Source organism: Drosophila simulans, chromosome 2R (assembly GCF_016746395.2).
Source record: "Drosophila simulans strain w501 chromosome 2R, Prin_Dsim_3.1, whole genome shotgun sequence".
Classification (NCBI taxonomy): domain Eukaryota; kingdom Metazoa; phylum Arthropoda; class Insecta; order Diptera; family Drosophilidae; genus Drosophila; species Drosophila simulans.
This window is the reverse complement of record NC_052521.2, coordinates 3,084,464-3,106,575: the sequence shown is the minus strand read 5'-3', so window position 1 is coordinate 3,106,575 and position 22,112 is coordinate 3,084,464. Positions and strand designations below refer to the sequence as shown.

Here is a 22,112-nt window from a genome sequence, read left to right as displayed (position 1 = left end):
GCGTAAAATCACCGGTGCTCCGTGGTATATAACGAACTCTGATATAGAACGTGATCATAAGGTCACAAAAATAGGAGACAAAATCCAGGAGGTGACCAAAATAGAGACTGTATTAACACCCCAACAACCTAGCAAGGTAACTGGGCAACACGGCACCGCGAAATGCAGATCCCCGACAAGAACCCGAAGAAGACACCACTATCAAACTCTGTCAGACCGGATTTTAACTTAAAATGTATGAACAAAGTTCCCATTGTATTCATGCTATCTATAGCCCCAACAGAACATAAATCTATATAAATATTTAAATAGCAGTAAATAATTGTGTAAAAACAATTTCTCATTAGATTAAGCTGCCTGGATTACGCTTTTCCTATAAATAAACTGTGTTAAACTTACCTCGATCATTGTTAATCCATCCGGATTCAATCGCGAGTCCGAAGTGTCTTCGGCATGCCGCTCAACTACCGCTAAATCGCGAAAACTTAGTTAGTCTGAGGGGGGAAATACAGCACATACTCACGTTGGTTCGCACTTCCCGTCTTATCCCTTGAAGCTCCTCAGGATTAGGTGACGCCATACGTATGTAAGTACGTCTCCTGTAGTCCAGTGGAAGCACCGCCAAGCTTCCTAAACTTGTCGCTTTAACCGTTCCCAGAAGGAGTCGACGATCAAGGCTGATCGCAGTCTGATGAAGGTATTGAGGAAAATGTAAATAAATGTTAAAATTAATTCATAATTAACGAGAACGAGAGAACGTTCCAGAACGTTTGAGTGAGTGTTCAGTGAAGGAAATTGGGAGCCATCATATTCGCCTGGAACGACACCGACGTATTTATAATGGGTGATGTCCCATGATGTCCGGATGTCTCCGGGCATCCTAGATTGGGCGGGGGCGCGTGGTCACAACATCTGCGGCCACCGGAACTTTAAGGTTTCATCATTTATTTAAATTTATGTTTTTTTTGTTCGTTTGATTATTAGTATTAGTGTTATTTAGTGTTCGTATCAAAACTCCGCCCTTGTGAAAGTCTTAGCTAGCGGCACTGCCATAAGAAATGGAAAGCAGTTCGTAACAAAGTGCCTTAAACTACTCGATTTTGTAAAATTCTCGAAGTCTTAAAAATATGCTCCACAAGGCAGTTTTGGGCAGTTTGTGGGCTTTATCAATCTCAGCCGTCTAGCTTTTATAGTTATTGAGTTCTTGGATTACTTTATATGGCTGGAAACGCTTTCTTCTACCTGTGACATACTTTTAAACAAATTTAGTATACCTTTTACTCTTCGAGTAACGGGTATAATAAGAAAATTAATCTAAATACTAAATACTCTGAAAATAAAGAATTCTCAGTCGGAAGTTCGAGAACACGCGTCACGGGTCCCGAGTCGTAATGGGGCTGGAAAGGAAGAGCAGAGCAGGCCAGAGAAGGGGAATTGTTAAGGTCCGCCGCAAGCGTCTAATTCCTGCCTAATCGGTAACCCATTAGGGTCAACCACAAGAGAATTAGACATTACTTGGGAAACCGTCTTAAGGTCGGCCACACGGGAGAGAGAGATTACTTGAGAAACCGTTGAAGGTCAGCCCCAAGCACGAGAGAGATCCCTTAGGAAACCGTTTAAGATGCGCCACAAGCGAGAGAGATCACTTGGAAACCCGTTTAATGTCCGCCACAAGCGAGAGATGACTCACGAGTCCGATGCGTCCGATGCTGAGTGTGCCCGTCGCCTGCGTGGCATTTCCCTGGATAACTGTGGCCAATCTGCTCGGTCCAGTGTGACCCTCGCCCTCAAATACTTAAATTTAAATTTCTTTAATGATGAAGTCATCATTCTTTATTAGTAATTCTTCACATATTTTTTCTTGATTGCGTTTTTGTTCAGGTGCCTTTTTTTTTATTTTGAATCGTCAAAACTGCAAGATTTTTAAGATATTTTTCGTCTCGAAACGAACTGCCACTGAGCAAGTTGAGCTCAAACGACTTGTGTTTTTTTGTTCTCAATTTTTCTGGGTGTAGTAGGGCAAGTGAATGTATCAACGCATATCAACAGCAAACCTATAAGGCCACGTCTTACAGTTTTAACAATTTTATGTCACTTTTAAAAAAATCCAGAAAATCAAAAAGCTAGAAAAGTATACAAACGTCCACTCTAAGATGATTAGAAGTTTTATGCAATTCTAGAGTTCTCTATGGCAGTTATAATGGTTGTAGATGTCTTAGGGAGACATCAGTGTTATATTATTGCTGTGTCCGTTTATATGCCCATTACAACAAAGTGTTTAAACTTCATAAATCTTTGCTTTATTAGCATTATAACTTAATAAATATAAAAAAGAACTACCATATATTCTTATGATTCTTGTTGTGGATTCTGTACCTTGGATTAAACTCTTTCTTTTTAATTTAATGCAAAAATATTAGCAACTGTAAATTAAATTTTATTCATTACTTATCTTTAATTAATATAAAATTATACTTTTTAGGACCCAGAAATGCAACGACACAGACGTGGTCATGTTTTAAAGGAACTTTTTGAAACGGAGAAAATCTACGTTAATGAAATAGCGTCAATCTTAAAGGTAAGAAATATATTTGTTAAAAACGCATTACATGTAAAACAAGAAAGAATGCTATAGTCCACTTCCCGACTATCAGATACCCGTTATTCAGCTAGTGGAAATGCGAACTCAAAATTTCATAATATTTTTATATATAGTTTTTAGTCAAATCGATAAAGCTTTATAATAAAAATATGAAAAAATATAAAAACATTTTTCATTAAGACGTTTATTGAAACTAATAAAAATATGAAAAAATAAAAAAAAAGTTTATAAAAGTGTGGGCGTGGTAGTTTTATATCGCATTATAACGAAATTATTGAAGATATAAGAAGATAAATCTATTCGAAGAGGGGGTGTAAACGTTTTGCGGTTTGTGGGCAAACAACTGGACATGACGGAATTCTGAAATTCCTTGAGTGAATTTTGCTCTGGTAAATCCCTTCGCAACGAAGGTTAAGGTCCTATGAAATTATAAAGAATACTTTCTGTCTTCTGGTTCTTGCACGGTTGCTATAATTGAATGTATGTTACTTTACAAATAAAACCAAAAGTTTCAACGCGTGCCCGCAAAGTAACAATATTTTAATTTAATAATTTGATTCATATGATGCATAGCCAATAAATACAATTTAAATGCTTTTCTGGGATTACTTCGATTTGTCTATAACCACTATTGACCAGTCTCTGAGTGTTCTGATTGTGATTTAAAATTATAAAAACGCCTCAAGTCCAGCCTATTCTGTTGATGAGTGGGCTTAAAAATATCGCTTCCTTGGCTGCGGTAGACATGCATTATAGTGAAACGGTTTTTTATCTACCAGCTTGTAGATACCAGTTAGTCAGCTAGTGAGAGTGCGAAGTAGAAATTTTAACATTCTTTTTGGCATATCAATAGAAACTTGTAAAATAAATAATTAAATAAAAAAATAAAACAAATTTTCAAAAGAGCGTCTAGGCGTGGCCAAAAATAATTTGGCATATCGACAGAAATTGGCAAGACAAATAATAAAATGTAAAATTCCAGACCACTTATCAAAAGTGTAGGCGTAGTTTAGACGGTTTTTGGGCGTGAGAAATAAATTATTGGCATGTCTAACCTCAACTTCCTAGTTTGATCGACTATTGATTTTGATGAAGAATATATATACTTTATATGCTCGGAAACTGGAAAACGAAAATGGAATACAATAATTAAAATATTTGGAAGCAGGATTTTTAACTAATATAGTTCACAGTTCATATATATAAATATCATCATTATATACATAAATATGTTAAAATTACTAATTATTTTTAGGGCTACTATGATCGCTTGAAATCGGATGAAAGTGCTCCTGCCAGTCTGCAAGGTAAAGCAAATGTGCTGTTCGGAAACCTTGATGAGATCTACTCATTTCATAATGATGTTTTTCTTAAGGACCTTGAAAGCTGTATATCAGTCACTGAACGCGTTGCATTATGCTTTGTTAAAAGGGTACGAATAATCAAATTATGCAAATACATTTTAAAACCATTTACTTTACAGCGTGACACATTTTACCAATTATACTCATTTTATTGTCAAAATATACAACGCTCAGAGAAATTACGTGAAACCTTAGTGGATACTCATATGTTTTTCAAAGAATGTCAAATAGGTCTTGGTCATAAACTTCCCCTGGCTGCATATTTGCTTAAGCCAGTTCAGAGAATTACAAAATACCAACTTCTTTTAAAGGACTTGCTGCTCTTCACTGACAACGATAGCTGCATAAGTGAACTCAAAAAGGCACTGGACTGTATGTTAGTCGTTTTGAAGTGCGTAAACGATTCGATGCACCAGATTTCAATAACTGGGTTTTCGGTAGGTATTTATTATTCAAATAAATAATATATCATAAATAAGATATTAATTGCGTTTTTAAGGGTGATTTAGCGCAACAGGGTGAACTTTTGATGCAAGACTCATTCCAGGTATGGATAGAGTCTAAAAAGGACATTCGTCTTCGAATGAAGCCAAAACGGCGGCATATCTTTTTATATCAAAAGTCCTTGCTGCTTTGTAAGCAAACATCAAAATCGGGATATAACAAAAGCAGCTATCAATTTAAAAGCGATGTTAAGGTGAGTCATATCATGCAAGTAAATATGTTATATTTCTATACATTTGCATGGAAAGCAAAGCACCATATCAGTTTTATTTGCATGTTATTGGAGAGTGTATAATATCATTATTATTATTATTATTATTATTATTATTATTATTATTATTATTATTATTATTATTATTATTATTATTATTATTATTATTATTATTGTTATAATTATTATTATTATTATTATTATTATATTATATTATATTATTATATAAAACGATTACGTTACGATACGTTAGTAAGTTAAATGTTTGCAAGAGGGTACGCTATAGTCGAGTTTCCAGATACTCGTTAATTAGCTAGTGGGAGGTTCATATTAATATTATTCTTTATAAGGCCTGATACAGTTTCATCATGTTGCCAACCCACTTTAACGTCCACAATGTGTCACCTACACACTGTTTAAAAATCAATTGATATTTTTACCCGTTACTCAAAGAGTAAATCGGTATACTAGGTTCGTTGAAAAGTATGTAACAGGCAGAAATAAGCTTTTCCGAACATATTAAGTATATATTCTCTTGATCAGAAACTATAAAAGCTAGAATGTTGAGATAAGCGTGCCGCTTCCAGAGACTTAGACGCAGCGTTTCTAAATGAGTCACGCCCACCCCTTTAAATAATATTAGTCCTGTAAATTTCGATCGATTCAAAAAAAATTATGAAATTTCTCGTTCTCACTTCCACTAGCTGAGTAACGGCTATCTGATAACTCGAACTCGACTATAGCATTCTCCCTTGTCTTTATTTTATGGTTAGTCTTTATCTTTTTGTCTTTAATATTAGTCAAAATTGTTTATGGCCTAGTAATACATACTTGTAGTTCCCAGAAAAATTGTGTATTTTAGACAATCGTAAAATTGGCAAGCTGAAAGGCTAGCTTTATATGTTGCATACTTACCACATTGATTCTGGGGTCAATTTGACGACACAAGCCTTTACCAAATTCCGCTGGTTTTATCCAATGAGGTCTTTGGCAAAACGGCTTATATCTCATCGGACCTGGGATCAGCTTACCTTCCAAGATTTTATACAATACTGCGACTAAGAAAAGAATACGGTAGTCAAATCAACGTCGGGTTCGATGTTCAAATAGTAATGTTGGAACTAGGATGGTCGAAATATGTGTTCATCCTTCGCCGAATAGCTTAAGCCTTGGCACTCCTGCGATGACAACGACGAATATAGAGCGGACGTGCTTTTGTTTGAGCTCCGGAAAAAATATTGAAAAAAGTGGATGAACTATAGAAAACTCCAAGTATGTAATGCTAGGGTGTTCCAAACATTGCGAAAAGACGCTAATCATTCTAAAACAAAAGAAAAATATATTCTTCACTCAGAACAGTGCATATTTAATTTAAAGTAAAAGTGCCATATTAAGCTCGTAAAAAAGAGCAGCGATCAAAAGACTGAGGGTAGAAGCTACGTAAGTTAGAAAAACGATTGATACTCTACTTCTCTTCACGCGATAACAAATCAAAAAAGAGCGACCCGGCTCTACTGACCGTCGATAGCAAGAGGGCGAGTTTTGTTCACCCACTCTGCCCACCCCAACCCCAACATCATGGTGTTACCAAACGCCACGACCGATGGGAGACGCTCCAACAGCTAGCAGTGCGCAAAATGCAATGGCAGCAAAAACCGCCAGCTTTGATAAGCAACGAACGATCCCGGCCATACAGACCGGAATAGATCGCTATATCCAGATTAAGCGTAAGCGTAGTCCACTAAACACGGTTGGTAATAAGGCAAAGATCAATAAAAGCAACGTACATGCTAGGAGCACCAATGGCAACCGATTATGCATCTTAGCAGAGGCCGAGAACAACCAAGCAAAGCTGGGGCGATAGACGTAAAAGAAAACAAAGCCCCCATCTATTTATATTAGGGCAAAAAGCTCAAACGACACAAAATTGTTGCGCTGGTCGGGTACGAAAATTTCTAGGTTGTTCGGCTTATTAATGTTATCATCCACGAAACCAAAGTTCAAACGAAATCCGGAGAACATTTTCGAAATGTGTCCAAAGGTATTTGGAGGTGGGAGGAAACAAATAAGAATTTGTTCTACTCCTATAAACTAAAAAACAGGAATGCACTGCGAGTCGCCTGTGATATTCAAGAAGCCCTTAAAGACAAGGGCTTATGTGCCAAAAATGTAAGCATAATAATAAGCATTAACAAAACGACAAAACCACTTTTCAAGATCGAGTTCGAACCAGATAGCAAAGTCATAAAGAAAAAGGAAGTGCACCCGATCTACAAGCTTCAGTTCTAACTACACAAACGCAACGGACCTGTACAATGCACTAACTGACAGGAGTATGGTTACACCAAGACTTACTGCACACTTTGGTCAGTGTACGTAGTCTGCGGAGACTTTCACAACTCCGCAAACTGCCCCGCTAACAAAAGATAACCAAATGAAAAAATGTGGAAATTGCGGAGGAAACCATACGGCAAACTACGAAAACGACTATGCAAACCCTTGTTTAGAACCAGAATGTGATGATTTAGTTGCTCTTAGCACAACAGTCCAAAAAATAAGTGTATAACCTACGTATATTCATGTGGAATGCATTTCACGGCATAAACTTGAAATAACGCAATTCGTAAATGTGAAACACATCGACGTCATGCTGATGACGCATCTCACAGATTTAACGTCCACATAAGGGGTAATACTTTCTATCGCACAGCTCACCAGCAATAAGTTGGACTATGTTTCTCCGGCTGCCCTACATATTGGCCAGCAGACCCCAAAAAGATACCAGATCTAATTGCGGTGCCAAAAAATATCCCATGCGATCTAATTAGCGCCGAGGCTCGATCGGGTCTTGATAACCCTTCCTCAAAGCCAAGAAATCACAGATCACCCCTACATACTGACGTCACATAAATACAACAAAATGTGGAAATAAAGAACTTTAAAACCAACCTATTAATTGAACAAATACTTCTGGAAAAAAGGCGTCTGCAACGGGGGAGGCAAGCCAGAAAATCGCTATGCCCAAAGCAACGCCTAACTGATGCCACCCTCACACTAAACCGGGCTCTGAAACAAGATACCGAAAATGCACAACTAAAATATATCGAAAAACTGTCGCCAACTAGTACAAAGCATTCCTTGTTGGGGGCGCACCCAAACCTAAGCTCTCCGATTGAAACCGTCACCAGTATAAGAAATCCTTCAGGTTGCCAGGCCCGCAGTTACAAAGACAGAGCTGAAGCATTTGCCTTACATCTCAGGGATGTCTTCCTATGATTTTCCGCAAATCCAGTCTGATCCCAAAACTCATCAGGGAGCTAAAGCCAAAAAAGGGTCCAGGAAATTCCGAACTGTGCTATTGAGGTCATCGGCAAACTCTTCAATGGAATAGTAGGTCTCGGATACTACCCAAGTAAATATAACAAATCTATTATCATAATGATACTGGTACCGTCATCTTACAGACCAATAAGTTTATTATCCTTCTTATCCTTTTTTATTTATCTTCTTTCGCGCATATAACCATATATGGAAGCTCACAATTTATGGAAGCCCATTAATTTGGCTTCAGAGAAAAATATGGAGCTATCGAGCAAGTTAAAAGATTAACATCAGTAAAATTAGGCTTCAGACATAGAGAATATTGCACCACGACATTCCTCAATGTATATCAAGCATTCGACCGCTTCTGGTTCAAAGCTCTCATTCATACACTTACCTGGGTCCACTCATGAATTCCTTCAGTCGTACTTCAGAATCTTCGCAGTAAGGTGCAATTCAACGATATCCGATAGCTACACTATAAAAGCTGGAGTCCTATAATTCGCCCAACTCTATGTCTTTTGCATAGCTAAAGTCTTTGCTTATCCGGCAACTACATCATCTTGTCACCAGCTCTCTAAAGGAAAGATCGATCTGTGTAACTGTAAACGGTATCAAATCATAGGAAAGGCCGATTTACGCCTATATTGTATTCCTTGTGCACTGCTGATATGCCAACTCCAGGATCAGTCAAAACTGTAGACACTGATGACGTGCCCTTGCAACATACGCTGATACATACACTACAGTCGTAGTCAGAAACCCCTCCCTGGTCATTGCCGACGAAGACTTTCAGGAGTATGTTAGTTTCTTGGATAAATGGGCGCAGAAATGGAACATAGGCATAAACAGTAGCATGTCACGTTTTCGACGATATAACTCATCTTGGGTCAGTGCTGTAGCATTTATAATGACAGAGTCATTATAAATATCTTGGAAAGGAAACTATACTACATTGGTGAAGCATACTATGTTGTCAAAAGCTGCGAAAATGTCGTGGCTCATGTCTCCTAGGTTAAAGCTCTCCTTAAAGAACAAGGTTGCCATAAATAAAACAATCCCCAGCTCGGCTTGGAGATATGGCCTTCAAGCTTATGGAATTTCTGCTAAAACGCACATAAACAAATTCCGTATAGCTCAGAGTTAAACACTGAGAAGAATGTGGAACGCTCCCTGGTACATGCGTACTACTAACAAAGAAAGAGATCTGGCTATAGAGTAGGTTGGTGGCGTCATTCAAAGACTAGGCAAAAGTGAAACTTTTGTTGAATTGTTTGAAATTAAATACCTAATGATATTATAAAAAAACCATTAAGCCATTAAAACTGTAAATCATAAGAATTTGTTATCCTAACCCCGCAGGTCCTCCCAAGCACTGCTATTTTTATGAACACAGCTGTATTATATTATTTCCTGCAGTCGTTATTACACTATTTTTTGTTGCGTAGTTGTTGTCCCACATTTAATAAACCTTTTTGGAAATGGTAAATAAAATAAATTAAGTTTGTTTAAATAAATTGTTACTAAAAAACAAATTAAAAAGCGGTTTGGACAGAAAGTACACAAACAAGTACAATACTTTGGCTGGCACTGGTAAAAAGATTTCAAATAAGCACTCTAAATTGTAAATTTCTCCTGCGCTTACACGCAGAGTGTACAACTTGTTTAATATGACCAATAATTAAATAATACTTTTGTTAAATATTTATGAAGTTGATTACCAAACATTGTATTACATTGTAGATGTCTCAAATTGGCTTAACTGAGTCCGTGAGCGGCGATGCAAAACGATTTGAAGTATGGCTCAAAGGGCGCCAGGAAGTTTATACGTTGCAAGCATCGACAATCGGTGTAAAAGAGATGTGGGTTGCCGAGATTAAAAGGGTGCTATTTAACCAACTCGAAAAGCTCAAAGGCGATCAAATAGCGAGGTACAACATACGCAATCAAAGTCTATGGCAAAAAAGTTCTTGCGAAGCTCCCAACATTACCCATTGTTCATTAGGGCGCAAGAAATGCTTTGAATTGCCTCCTAATGATTCCAACCGGAACACGAATATCAGAAGCGTGAAAACGTGCTTATCAGATCAAAATATTCTAAATGGTCCATTTGTTCATGATCAAATCGAAAATAACAGTTGGAGCTCTGATTGTTCCGACATTGATGAAGATAAAACAAGTAACCCGGTAAGTAATGCAATTAAACTCCAAACAAATACATTCTTTTTAGTTAACATGGTGAGACTAATAAGGAGGAATGTAATTGTTTAATCGGTTGTACGATCCAAATCGTAAAAATCACTTCTTTCTACTTCTAAATATGTTTACAAAATGCAGCGGTAACACTAGATAATGCAATAGCCGATCTATTTACCCAGTTTTTCCAAAAAACATACTCTTTGTTACCTCATTCTGAAGACTTTTATTCCTTATCACAAAAAGGTAACAAATTGGATGCAACCAATTAATTAAACTTCTTTAAACCTACAGCACCTTTGTATCTCAAATATAACAAAATGTTAGTACAGTCTTATAAAATGGAGATCAACATCAATTAAACTTTTGGAGCTTACAGACCTACTTCGCAGGTGTCATCTACACTAACTTTAGTACTGCACACACCTTCGTTTTATATACCCGTTGAAAAGTATGTAAGAGGCAGAAGGAATCGTTACGGACCATATAAAGTCTATATATATTCTTGATCAGGATCAATAGCCGAGTCGATCGTGCCATGTCCGTCTGTCCGTATGAACGTCGAAATCTCAGGAACTATAAAAGCTAGAAGGTTGAGATTCAGCATACATACTGTCCAGACCTCACAGATGACGTTAGCTGAATCAGTCGGATGTATCCCTTAAGGCAAATATCGCCCGCACGGGTCAAAAAAGGTTCGTCGCATTCGTCACCACGATTTTCTACATGATTTAAGGAGGGAATACTTCTATAATTTTATAATAAACGTCATACTTTAGAAAATGTTTAGATATTTCTTTCATTGACCCGCATGAACTAAGAAACTAATCGGGGGTTTAGTGCTCCGGTGAAATAATGTTCGTATATTCGCGAGTAAAAAGCGTGTGGTTTGTGAGTTACTTGCAATTAATTATTGAAAATTTTCCATTGTGGACAGCACGATTTGCCAGGTGAGCTCTTGGGTCAGCTGTTGAACAGCTGGGTCTTCGGTTCGTGACTGCGCTACCAGCAATAAGCTGATTGTTGGTTGTCACTCGTACGGTCTGTGTCTCGGTACGATTCGGCGTTGCCAGACCGGTGTATTAGTTGCTCTCTACCAATAGGTGGAGTTCGAGCACTACAGAAACTATCTCGTGACAGTGAGCACACGGATGCTGGAGTCGACGGAAGGAGCCACTATCGGGATAAGTCCCATGGAAAGCGACAGCAGCGCGAGTGCCATGAGCGCCATCAGTGCCTCGAAGACGTCCTGTCGAGGCAGGCGTAGAAGCCATCAGTCTTCTAAGCGAAACTGTCCTGGCATCGAACGGAGTATTCGAACACTGGAATAGGCGTTTACGTCGCTGAAGGACCCCTGTCAGTCGCCGCTCCCGCTGCCACTATCTGCCACTACTATCGCTGCTACCACCGCCACAGCTGCCACCGTTACCACCCTTACTGGGGAGGCAGCCATGATGGCAGCTCCTACGCCGGCGCCGCGGAAGCCAAGGGAGACCTGGTCGGCTGTGACCCACAGCAAGGATACGAATGTCTCTGGAAAAGAATTGACAGGTAAAGTCAGCAAGGAGATCGCTTCGTCACTTGGTGCCGGCGAGCGAGATTAAGAAAGTGGTTGCAAACAGAAAGTTTGGACAGATGCCTAAGATCTTCAGCAACGTTGATACAGCCACGACGCCGGAAGACTTCATGAGTGACTTGTTCAAGAACAATTTTGAACACAGGATGGACATGGCAGCATTCACAAAGGCAGTACGTCTGGAAAAAAAAATAGTCGCATGCTGATGGGGAAACTGTCAAGGTGACGGTTGATGTCAACTCCGAGGCTTTAGATGTTTTGGATGGAGGCAAGGATGCCACAGGTGCGTCTGATTTGACCACCAGGTCCTGCCGGTTCGCCGAAAATGTGGCCGACAGTGCGGACAGACAGGCCGTAGTGAACGAAGCCGGTGGACTGCCGTTTCAAGGGGTATGCCTCGGGACACCATATACTGTCACCTAACTGCTCACTGTATTCGGCAGTGGTCGAGGAGAAGCGACCACGAGTGACTTGGTAGCGCGAATACTGGAGTCTGGTAGCCTGTTCGCACTTGTCCAGGAGCCCTTCCTTAACAGTCTGAGGACGAATGTGCTGCCTGACGGGATAAGGATTTTCGCGGATGACGAGGGAAGGCAGCCATCAAAGTCAACATCCAGTATGTCATCTGCAAGTGGAGCCCCTCAATAACGACTGTGGCGTATGCATGAACGTGAAATGGAGTTCGAGCTGTTCCTCAGATATATGGATGCGGTCTTACTGCTGGCCAGCAGAACTGCCGATCCTAGGCCTAGATGCGAACACAGCATCCCCGATGTGGCTTAGCAAACTCTCTCGCAGCGTCGATAGACTAGCAAACTTCACCAGAGGTGAGCTGCTGTCTGAATGGATAATGGCAATAGGAGCTGATCTCCTAAACCAGGCAAGCGAGGTGTACACGTTCGACAACTATAGATCCCACAGCGATATCGACGTGACGACAGTCAACTCGGCATCATCTATTTGGGTCACATACGAGTGGAGAGTTGGCGAGTGGGAGTCGAGTGACAACAACATGATTACTGTTGTGGCAAATCCGAGAACTGCGAGTACAGTTGCGTGCTGGAACTTCTCCAATGCAGTAGGGCCGAACTTGCGGGAGAATTATCGTTATCTTCGCTGGACCAACAAATCTTTACCCTGCGCAGGAGTGTACACGACGTGTGCAATGATTTCTGTGACGATGTTGTAATATAATTGTTTATTGTATTACTAATATTTAGCTTAATTAGTTTACAAAAGTGTGTGGTTCAATGAGTTACGCTCGCGTACGGCACTTTAAAAAACAAAAACACTCCGTGTCTCTTGCTATTTTTTTGTCTGATTTCTACATAAATCGACATCGACATACATAAATCAAAAACGACATTTTACAAGTCGTATTAATGGCTCAGCTAAAATAGGCAAGTTCAACAAGGCACCATAAGTAAGCATCCGCAAATTGGTAGAAAGCTTTCATGAAACACGCCAATTACAAACAAATTTCACATAAGCAGCCAAGCTTTTTAATAGCCTTCGAGAAAATCTACTACTTATAAAACGCAAATATAAATTGTATGTATTTAGAAACAACCAACAGAAGGCTATATAAATTTAATCATTTGTATTATATTAAAAAATATGAGTACCAAATCAACGGTAACTATAATAATAGATACAGGTGCAGATATCTAGCTGCGAAAGTGCAGAAATAATAAATTAAGTAATTTATTTTCCCAGAAAGTGACTAATGTATCTCGACTACTGTCGATGATATAAATGGTTTCGATTTTATATACGAATAAAAATGTAATTTAGAACTTCATGACCAGGAAGAAAGAAATAAAGAGCTAAAAGTTTCATAATTATGATGCTTATAATGCAAATAAGAAAGAGATCTGAAAGTTACCCTTCTTGGGGATCAGATTAATTTCCACAGCAGCCGTTATGCCGACAGGCCTTCCTTTTGTACTTTATAATTAAGATACAACTTGGTCTCATTTATATGCTTAATAATTTGACCGACGTCTTCAAATTATGTAGACAGCATAATTTACAACTACATCCATAAAAAAGTACTTTCTTTATAAAAGAAGTTACAAATTTGGGTTACAAGTGAAAGGTAGATAGAGGTATTCCTCCAGATGATTCGATGTAATCAAAAACTACCCCAACCAGCAAATGCAGGCGACGAGATGATTCGCATTTTGCAACTTACAGAAGATTCATTCAACATTTTTCAGAAAAATCACTTCTCTTAACGTGGCTTTGCAAGAAGAACGTACCATTTGAATTTGACAACTGAGTGTCACGAGGCATGCGAATAGCTTAAAGAAGAATTAATGAAACCAACACATTACGTATCCAGATTTTAGGAAACCAAGCATGTGGAGCGAAACTATCTCAAGACAATAACGGTCCACAGCTACCAGTGGCATACGCTTCAGTAACCTTTACAAAGTAATATGTCCACAACAGAGCAAGAATTAGCAGCCATTCATTGGGAAATAAATCATTTCAATCCATATACAGTTTGTCAAGAAATTGTTTGCAAATTGTATTTTCTGCCTTTTTATGTTGTAGGTATTTCTTGGTTCAAAGTGACCACATTCCTTTTACATACCTATTTTCAATAAGAAATAGCTCAAAAGAATGCGGTTGGACTTGGATAAGTAAGAATTTACGGTAAAATACCTCATAGGGAAGGAAAACCACGTAGGAGATGCTCTCCAAGATAACAATAAACGAACTTACAAATATATAAACAGAAGTATAAGCCAGACTACTGCATCATTCGCCTCTTCATCTTCTTAAAAAAACTAACATCTAATCTTACTACCTCCTCTCGAAATGCTAGAGGCTTGCGTAGCAAACTAACCAAATTGCATTGTTATAGCCTCTCCTTTGCATCCCATATAATAGTGTTCACAGAGACTTGGTTAAAGCCGGAGATACTCAACTCCGAAGTCTTCCCAGATATGTACACAATATATTGGTATGACCGTCCCTCCAGACGGGGAGGTGGAGTCTTAATTGCGGTTAGATCTACCCTCGCGTTGGAGGAGTTACTTTTGGACGATTCCCGTAACTCAGAATTCTTATGTGTAAAGCTGTTTTTTCCGACAGATCAGTTTATATTACGTGCTCGTATATTCCGCCATCTTCTGAATTCCCAGAAAATTTTTGGAATTTGGAAATAAATTTTTGGAGTCTTTACAATTTTATTGCTGGCTTTAATTGGTCCGATCTTTACTCCTGCAACATATTGACGGATGCCATTAATATGTTTTATACCGCAATGAAATCATTTTTTGACTCTTGTGTTCCGATGTGCTATCCGTCAATCTCTAAACCTCCTTGGTTTAATAATGAGTTGACACACCTAAAAAATGTAAAGTCCACACTTTATACAAAATTTAAAAATACCGGTTCTCAGTCCATCCTTTGTAAATATTTAAGCACTCGGTTAAACTTTACCGTGCTTAATGCTCAGCGCTACAGGAATTATTTAAACCGTTGTAAATTCCAGTTCGCACAGGATACGAAACAGTTTTATAATTTCGTTAACACTAAGCGAAAAACTATTTCTTACCCTTCTTCGCTAGTTTTTGAAAACACTACGGTAACATCGGATCAGGCAACAGCCGATCTATTCGGCAAGTTTTTTCAAACAACATATTCCACGTTACCTCATTCCGAACAGCCATGCCCTTATGCGGTATTTAAGTCGAATCTAAAATATTGCCCCAGTATAAACGAAAGCTCACTGCTTAACGATCTTCAGCGTGTTAAACCGGTCTATTCGCCAGGTCCCGATGGATTCCCTGGCTGTGTGCTCAGATTCTGTGCGGAAGCCTTGTGCAAGCCTCTACTGAAACTGTTTACCTTATCTTTGGAGTCTTCACAATTCCCTCATATATGGAAGGAGTCCTTTGTGATTCCTCTTCACAAAAAAGGTAGCAAACTAGACGCAAGCAATTACAGAGGAATCTCTAAATTGTCGGCTATCCCAAAACTTTTAGAAAATTTTATGACTCCTCGTTTGCAGCACCTTTGTAGACCAATTTCGCGCCACTTGGACTTACAATCCGATCTAGACAGCTTTCAAATATGGTGCCGTGTGCCGTGATAACATATTAAACTTAAATGTAAAGTTATGACCTTTTGTCGTGTCAACCCAATACGCACGACTTGCACTCTAATTGGGTGCCCTTTGGACAGAATAACACGGGTTGATGATCTTGGTGTTCTTCTGGACCCAAAACTAAAATTTTCGGACCATATTTCGTCTATTGTCAATAAGGCCAGGGGTGTCCTTGGTCTTATAAAAAGGTGGTCTAAGGAATTTGATGATCCTTACATGACTAAAACCTTATTTATTTCGTTAGTCCGTCCGATTCTTGAGAATCACCTGTTTGGAGTCCACAATACGTAGTCCACTCGGACCGCATTGAATCGGTCCAAAAAAACTTATTACTTTTTGCCTTGCGGCGCCTAACCGTAGAACTATGCTTGGAACAGTCTTTATTTGTAAGCTTATTCGTGGGGATGTTGAGAGTCCCTACTTGATTAGTCGGCTTAACTTCTCGGTTCCAAGTAGAGTCACTAGAAACTATATACCCCTTATCTTAAATCATTGTAGATCTAATTATGAGTTGCATGACCCTTACAGAGTTTTATGTTCTGACTATAATAGACTTTATCCTATTATCTGTAATCTTGACTCTCTGCCGCTATTAAAGCAATCCATTTTATCTTTTCTATTACATAATTAGATCCTACTAACACTAATATTTAACATAGTTATTAATTTTCGTTCCTATTCTATTTTTTATATCGCGTCTATATCTTCTCGCGAATCGAGCCGTACGATACACGGCAGCGCCCCTCGGTCGGTTGGGCGGGAGGTGTGGCCGTGGGACCCGTGCGATAAAAAAAAAAAAAAAAAAATAATAATAGACTTTATCCTATTATCTGTAATCTTGACTCTCTCCCGCTCTTAAAGCAATCAATTTTAACTCTTTTAATACATAATTAGATCCTAATAAGACTATCACGACTGTCACTACCAGATATTAAAGTAAGACCTGTGCAGAAAAAGATAATAGCAAAAAAAATGTAAATAAGAAAAAATGATTAAAATTTTTAAAAATTTTGAAAAGTGTGGTCGTAAGCGTTTTCGGCTTTTTGTACATGAAAGATGGGCGTGGGTTTTTGGTATACCGATAAAAATTGTCAAGACAAACAATAAGAAACATACAAACCAAAATACAAACCATACTGTGGGCGTAACAGTTTCGGGCGGATTTACGGCGTTAGAGTAGGTGCGGCAAAAAGATTTTTTTAAAATCGATAGAAATTTACAAGACTAATATAATAATTGAAAAATAACCAAGCATTTTTCAAAAATGTTGTCGTGTCAGTTTTTGGCAAGTCGATATAAACTTACAAGACAAAATAAAATTACGGAAAAATATCAACACATTTTTTAAAAGTGTGGGCGTGGCAGTTTTGCGGTTTGCGTTTATATCTGTAGAACCTCTTTATTTTTTTTACTTATTATTACATACGGGGAAGTCTTGAAGCCCCTTTGTGTCCTTCTTATCTATTAATTCAGCCCATTTGGGCTCGCCGGCTAACTATAGTTAGCTTTTTCAGATTTACAGTAATTTAACTACAATTACATAACTATCACATATAACAAATAGGATTTAGGATTTAAGATAAGCGTCAGCTTCTGCGGACCCTTGTCAAAGGAGATCGGGTAATGAGATCCCTCGGTTGCCTTCTATTGAGCCTCCTTGGTGGGCGAGATCTGTTTAGAGCGCTGGCCAGCCGATTTCTGTGGCGCTCCAGCCTGTCATGGTATCTGCTCGAGTGCTGGTTTATTTCGTCAAATACCGTTGCGAGTTTCAGGTCTCTGTGCAGGGTGGTGTTTCGAACAAACCACTCGCAGCCGGTGATGAGTCTTGCTACCTTATTTTGAATAGCCTGGATCCTTTTGATTTGGCTGTCGCATGCCAAGCCCCAGATTTGGCACCCATACTTCCAGTTTGGTGCTAAGATCTGTTTGTAAATTGTCAGCTTGTTGGATAGCGACAATTTACTGCGCGACAAAGTAGCCAGTAGTGCTTCGCCACCTTAGCACGCAGGCGCGTTCTGATGTCGGTCACATGCCTGGCAAATGTGAGTCTGCGATCCAGAAGCACTCCAAGGTACTCCAAGGTCCCTGACTGAGTTCGACCTAAGGGAGTATTCGGTTTTGCCGGATTGTGAGAAGGCCTTCTAACTTTCGAGGGGATTCCTAAAAATAGGTCCTTAAAATAGGTCAATCCACGTTCAGATCCGGTAAAAAGTTATAGAGCGCGCTGATATGCCGATGAACGATATGTAGGCACCATCGAGTATGAACTCACACGAATGAATCAGGAAAATCAACCACTTGAGGACTTCTACTTAAAAATGAACACCAGTGTTTCTCTTATCATTAATCCAATGAGAAGCATGAATGTCTCCGCGAAAGTGGAAACGCTCTTCATGGACACAGGGAAAAGGCATGTATTTACATTTATGAGAGGCTTAGAGGCAATGTCTCTTGACTGCTGTTGTTTTGTAAGGCTGCGACGGGCGTGCAAGAGGCGTTCTCAATTTGCTTAAACAGAAAATTACAGAAAATGGAGACAAGGAGCCTACACCAAGATTTCCGAACCATCTTTCAACTCGAACTATCGACAAACCTCTTCCCCAATATAGTGCTCCTGATCACCGTACAATTAAGGACCGAACCGAATTGCGGGGGTTTACGACTATCATTCCGAAAAAGGCAACGGAACCGAAACTTTCAGAAAACGATCAAAATACCCTTGTCAAAAAGGTAGAGTGCATTAACTCCATCAACTCCTCTCTAGCGTACCATACTTAGAGTATGGTACGAAAATATGGACCAAGTTACAATTCCTAATAGACACCGGTGCTAACAGAAATGTTATAAGCCCCAGAAACAACACCCTTAACCTTCTCTGTCCAGTCTGCGGGCGATACCAAAATCACGCATCGCCTCACCGAGCAATTTTTCAAAGCAATTGTTAACAACACCGTTGTTAACCTTCTTCCAGACTTAACTCCATTAAACGCCGTGAACGACAGAAAAAATAACACTCTGAACGTGCACCCAATACTGTATGCGATGCGCTCTAAGTGAGCAAGAGACACTAACCGCTTTTATCGCCGAGTATTCCGAAGTTTTGAGCCACTTCCACCCGGAGGTGCCGTGAAAACGTGTGCTAGGGCTAAGATTCGAACCAGCACATTAGACCCGGTGTACACCAACAGTTATCCCCACTCTGACCTGTCATCAGGAATTCAGCAGATCTTAATGCCAGCAGTGTTTCAAAGAATAATCGACTATGTTCATTGGCAAATATGCTATACCACATAATCGTCTTCAGTGAATATTATGAAAGTCACTAGAAAAACCTACGGGCTGTCTTCGACAACCTAACAAGAACGAAACTCCGAGTCAACCTCGAAAAGAGTCACTTCGTAGCAGCTATGTAAAGACGTCATGGAAATTAATCTCCTACCAACGTAAAGAAACTGAAGAGTTTCCAGATCATAAAGTCCTATTGTAGGAAGTTTATTAAAGTTTACTGACGCGTTAAACGATGCCACTGGAGCAGTTCTATCATAAGTGGAAGACCGTCCGTATCAGGGATAGGCAAATTTTAGACAACAGACCATAAAAAGGTATCCGAGGTCTTATCGAACACAAGCAAAACATCACTGATGACAAGAGGAACAAAAATAGGAGCAATTCTATATCATATGAAAAAAGTGATACCGTATTTGTCGCCAATAAACAGATAAAAACAAAAGAAAAACACAGGCTTGAGGCCGAAGAGGTTCAAAAGGACTGCAGAGTTACAGTTAGCACAAGATCGGTGAACATTTTTTAAAAGTCCCATCTAAAGCACTAGGCTGTTTGTTAAAAAAATAAAAAAAATACATTCATAGAGTACAGTACTTGTAGTCCTCGCCTTGCTAAACCACTTAAGTCAACCACTGTGTACTCGTGTAAAAAATAACAAGAGAAAATGCTATAATCGACTTCGCCGACTATCTTTTTGGCAAATTGTGGGCGTGGCAAAAAGCTCTTTGACAGATCGATAAAAAATTTACAAGACTAGTAAAAGTGTGAAAAACTTATCAACACGTTTTTCAAAAGTGTGGGCGTGGCAGCAGACCTCTACGTTCGTACGGACCGGGACACGGACAGGGCCAGATCGACTCGGCTATTGAACTAGGCTACCCAAACCTGTTACATATGTTGTAACGAATCTAATAAAGTGCGCAGCTCCCAGGATAAAGATTGCCGCTAAGATTACAATTTGTTTAAGGCATTGTCGTCGAGATGAATTGAACTCTTTCTTGATTATGAATTTTTTTATAAAATTTTATAAAAATTCCCTCCTTAAGTAAGGTGACGAATGCGACGAGGGAACCTATTTTTGGCGATATTTGCTTTAAGGGATAGATTCTACTGATTCAGCTTTCTTCATCTGTGAGGTCTGGACATACACATCAATTGATCAGTTCCGTATGACATAATGACAGAATAATATTCTAGTGACGCATAATTTGGTGCCGTACGTACTTAAAGTAAGTTAGAAAGGCAAGTCAAAGTTCGAATATACAAAAACCATCAACAACATATCACATATGTTTAGCGCCGATGTTGTCGAAGCTTTTGCTTAATATTTATGGAACAGATTTTTTAAAAGTATGTAACGGGTGGAAGAAAACAATCATGACCCTATAATATATATATATTCTTGATTAGGATCACCTAGCCAATGCAGCCAGGGCCGTTTGTCCATCTGCCTGTCTGTATGAATGCCGACATTTCGGAAAACTAAATAGTTAGCTTTAAGCCATACTTACGTCGAAATTAATGGGGATAACGTTTTGAGATGCAGCCAAAAGTTTTTAAGTTTGAGGCATGAATCAATATCGGTATACTTTTTATTTTTGAGAGGAAAGTAAAGTTAAATGGAGCAAATCGCTATATACCACCATTTCCTTTGTTTAATAAATTTAATCATATGATATTTCGACATGTTTTAATCTGCATTTGTACATTAGCTTTGGTTTTCCCATAACCCTCTTTCCCTGATTTAAGTGTATTTTATTTTATAACCGACGTTATTTTTAATTTGAAAATTAATATTTTTAATTTGGATGATGCTTACAGATACTAATGCAGAAGACTGGACAACAGAAACTTTTATGGAACCGATCAAGTAGTCATCAAGTCTTCATTAAAAGCAAATACATCTTAAGTAGAAAGACTGTAAACAATTAAAACTTTAAAGTATCAACTTGTGTTTGCATTTAAAGCGTGTCAATGTAAGCGCCCATCCACAGTTAATATTCTCAGTGTAGTTGATCCGCTTAAACTTGACCATTTAATAATTTTATTGCATTCCTGCTGCGTATATTTATATATGATTATACAGTCTACTCATCTTACACTTCTACTAAATAATAATTAACTGTGTAGTTGAGAAATAAATTAGTATACATAACTACACAAATAAAATCTATACAAATCTGCACAAACAATGTTAACAATGAATCGCAATCGAACATATACATAACCAATCTGCAGGCATATCCACATATGAACAGTCTTCCGAGATAGAGCCCGATGCACTGACGCACAATATTACTCTTTAGCTAAGTGCTCTTTCTGGTCACTAGGGGCAAAGGCGCTAGACTCAGAAGTTCTTTCCAACCGGGCGGACTTAATGGTCAAGGGTACGCAGGGAGTCGGATGTCCTCAATGCCTGATCACGTAGCTGGAGCCCCTTGAATAAAAAAATGCATAATCGTGATGCTGATATTGTGGAAACCTATAAGATTCGTCTACCGGCGTGAACAAGAATTAAATCAGTCAAGACACGTCGAGTAAAAAAAAACAATTCGGAATTTACTTATTCCGAGAAGATTTAGTTTACCGACAACGAAAAATAAAATAGCAACGCAATGGCTTCAAATTCGGACGACGTTGGGGCCCACATTCGTAAGCAGCAGCTAAAAGCCTTGTGAACGAAAGCTTCACAAGCCCATCCGCAGCAACGTGGCTCAGGTCTGCCCTGTGAGCGTGTCTCGGTAAAGTTTCCAAATTTCGCACGTAATAATCCTCAGCTGTGGCATGGCACATGTTGAACGCCCGATAAGATAAGTTCGATTTAATAACCGTCAACTTGAAGGAAGATATAATTTTATATGTACAGGATCTAGTAACACGACCTCCGTTGGTCAACAAATATCTTGCTTTCAAATTTCGGCTGCTGTAAGAAT

General features: G+C 38.9%; 1 protein-coding gene across 5 annotated transcripts in view; it reads left to right on the top strand.

The window, feature by feature from the left end:
• Positions 1–21,127, top strand: part of LOC6733150 — a 28,307-nt gene extending 7,180 nt beyond the window's left edge. For 2 of the 5 annotated variants that reach the window (XM_039292389.2, XM_016167489.3), the window contains 6 exons: positions 2,483–2,578; positions 3,858–4,034; positions 4,086–4,403; positions 4,466–4,663; positions 9,746–10,189; positions 21,001–21,127. In XM_039292389.2, coding sequence (XP_039148323.1) covers positions 2,483–2,578; positions 3,858–4,034; positions 4,086–4,403; positions 4,466–4,663; positions 9,746–10,189; positions 21,001–21,111 — 1,344 coding nt within the window. In that variant the 3' untranslated portion in view covers positions 21,112–21,127. Of the gene's footprint in view, positions 1–2,482; positions 2,579–3,857; positions 4,404–4,465; positions 4,664–9,745; positions 10,190–21,000 lie in introns of those variants that run through there. The other 3 variants (XM_039292390.2, XM_039292391.2, XM_044922623.1) reach the window with 3 other exon arrangements.
• The last annotated feature ends 985 nt before the right edge of the window (positions 21,128–22,112 follow it).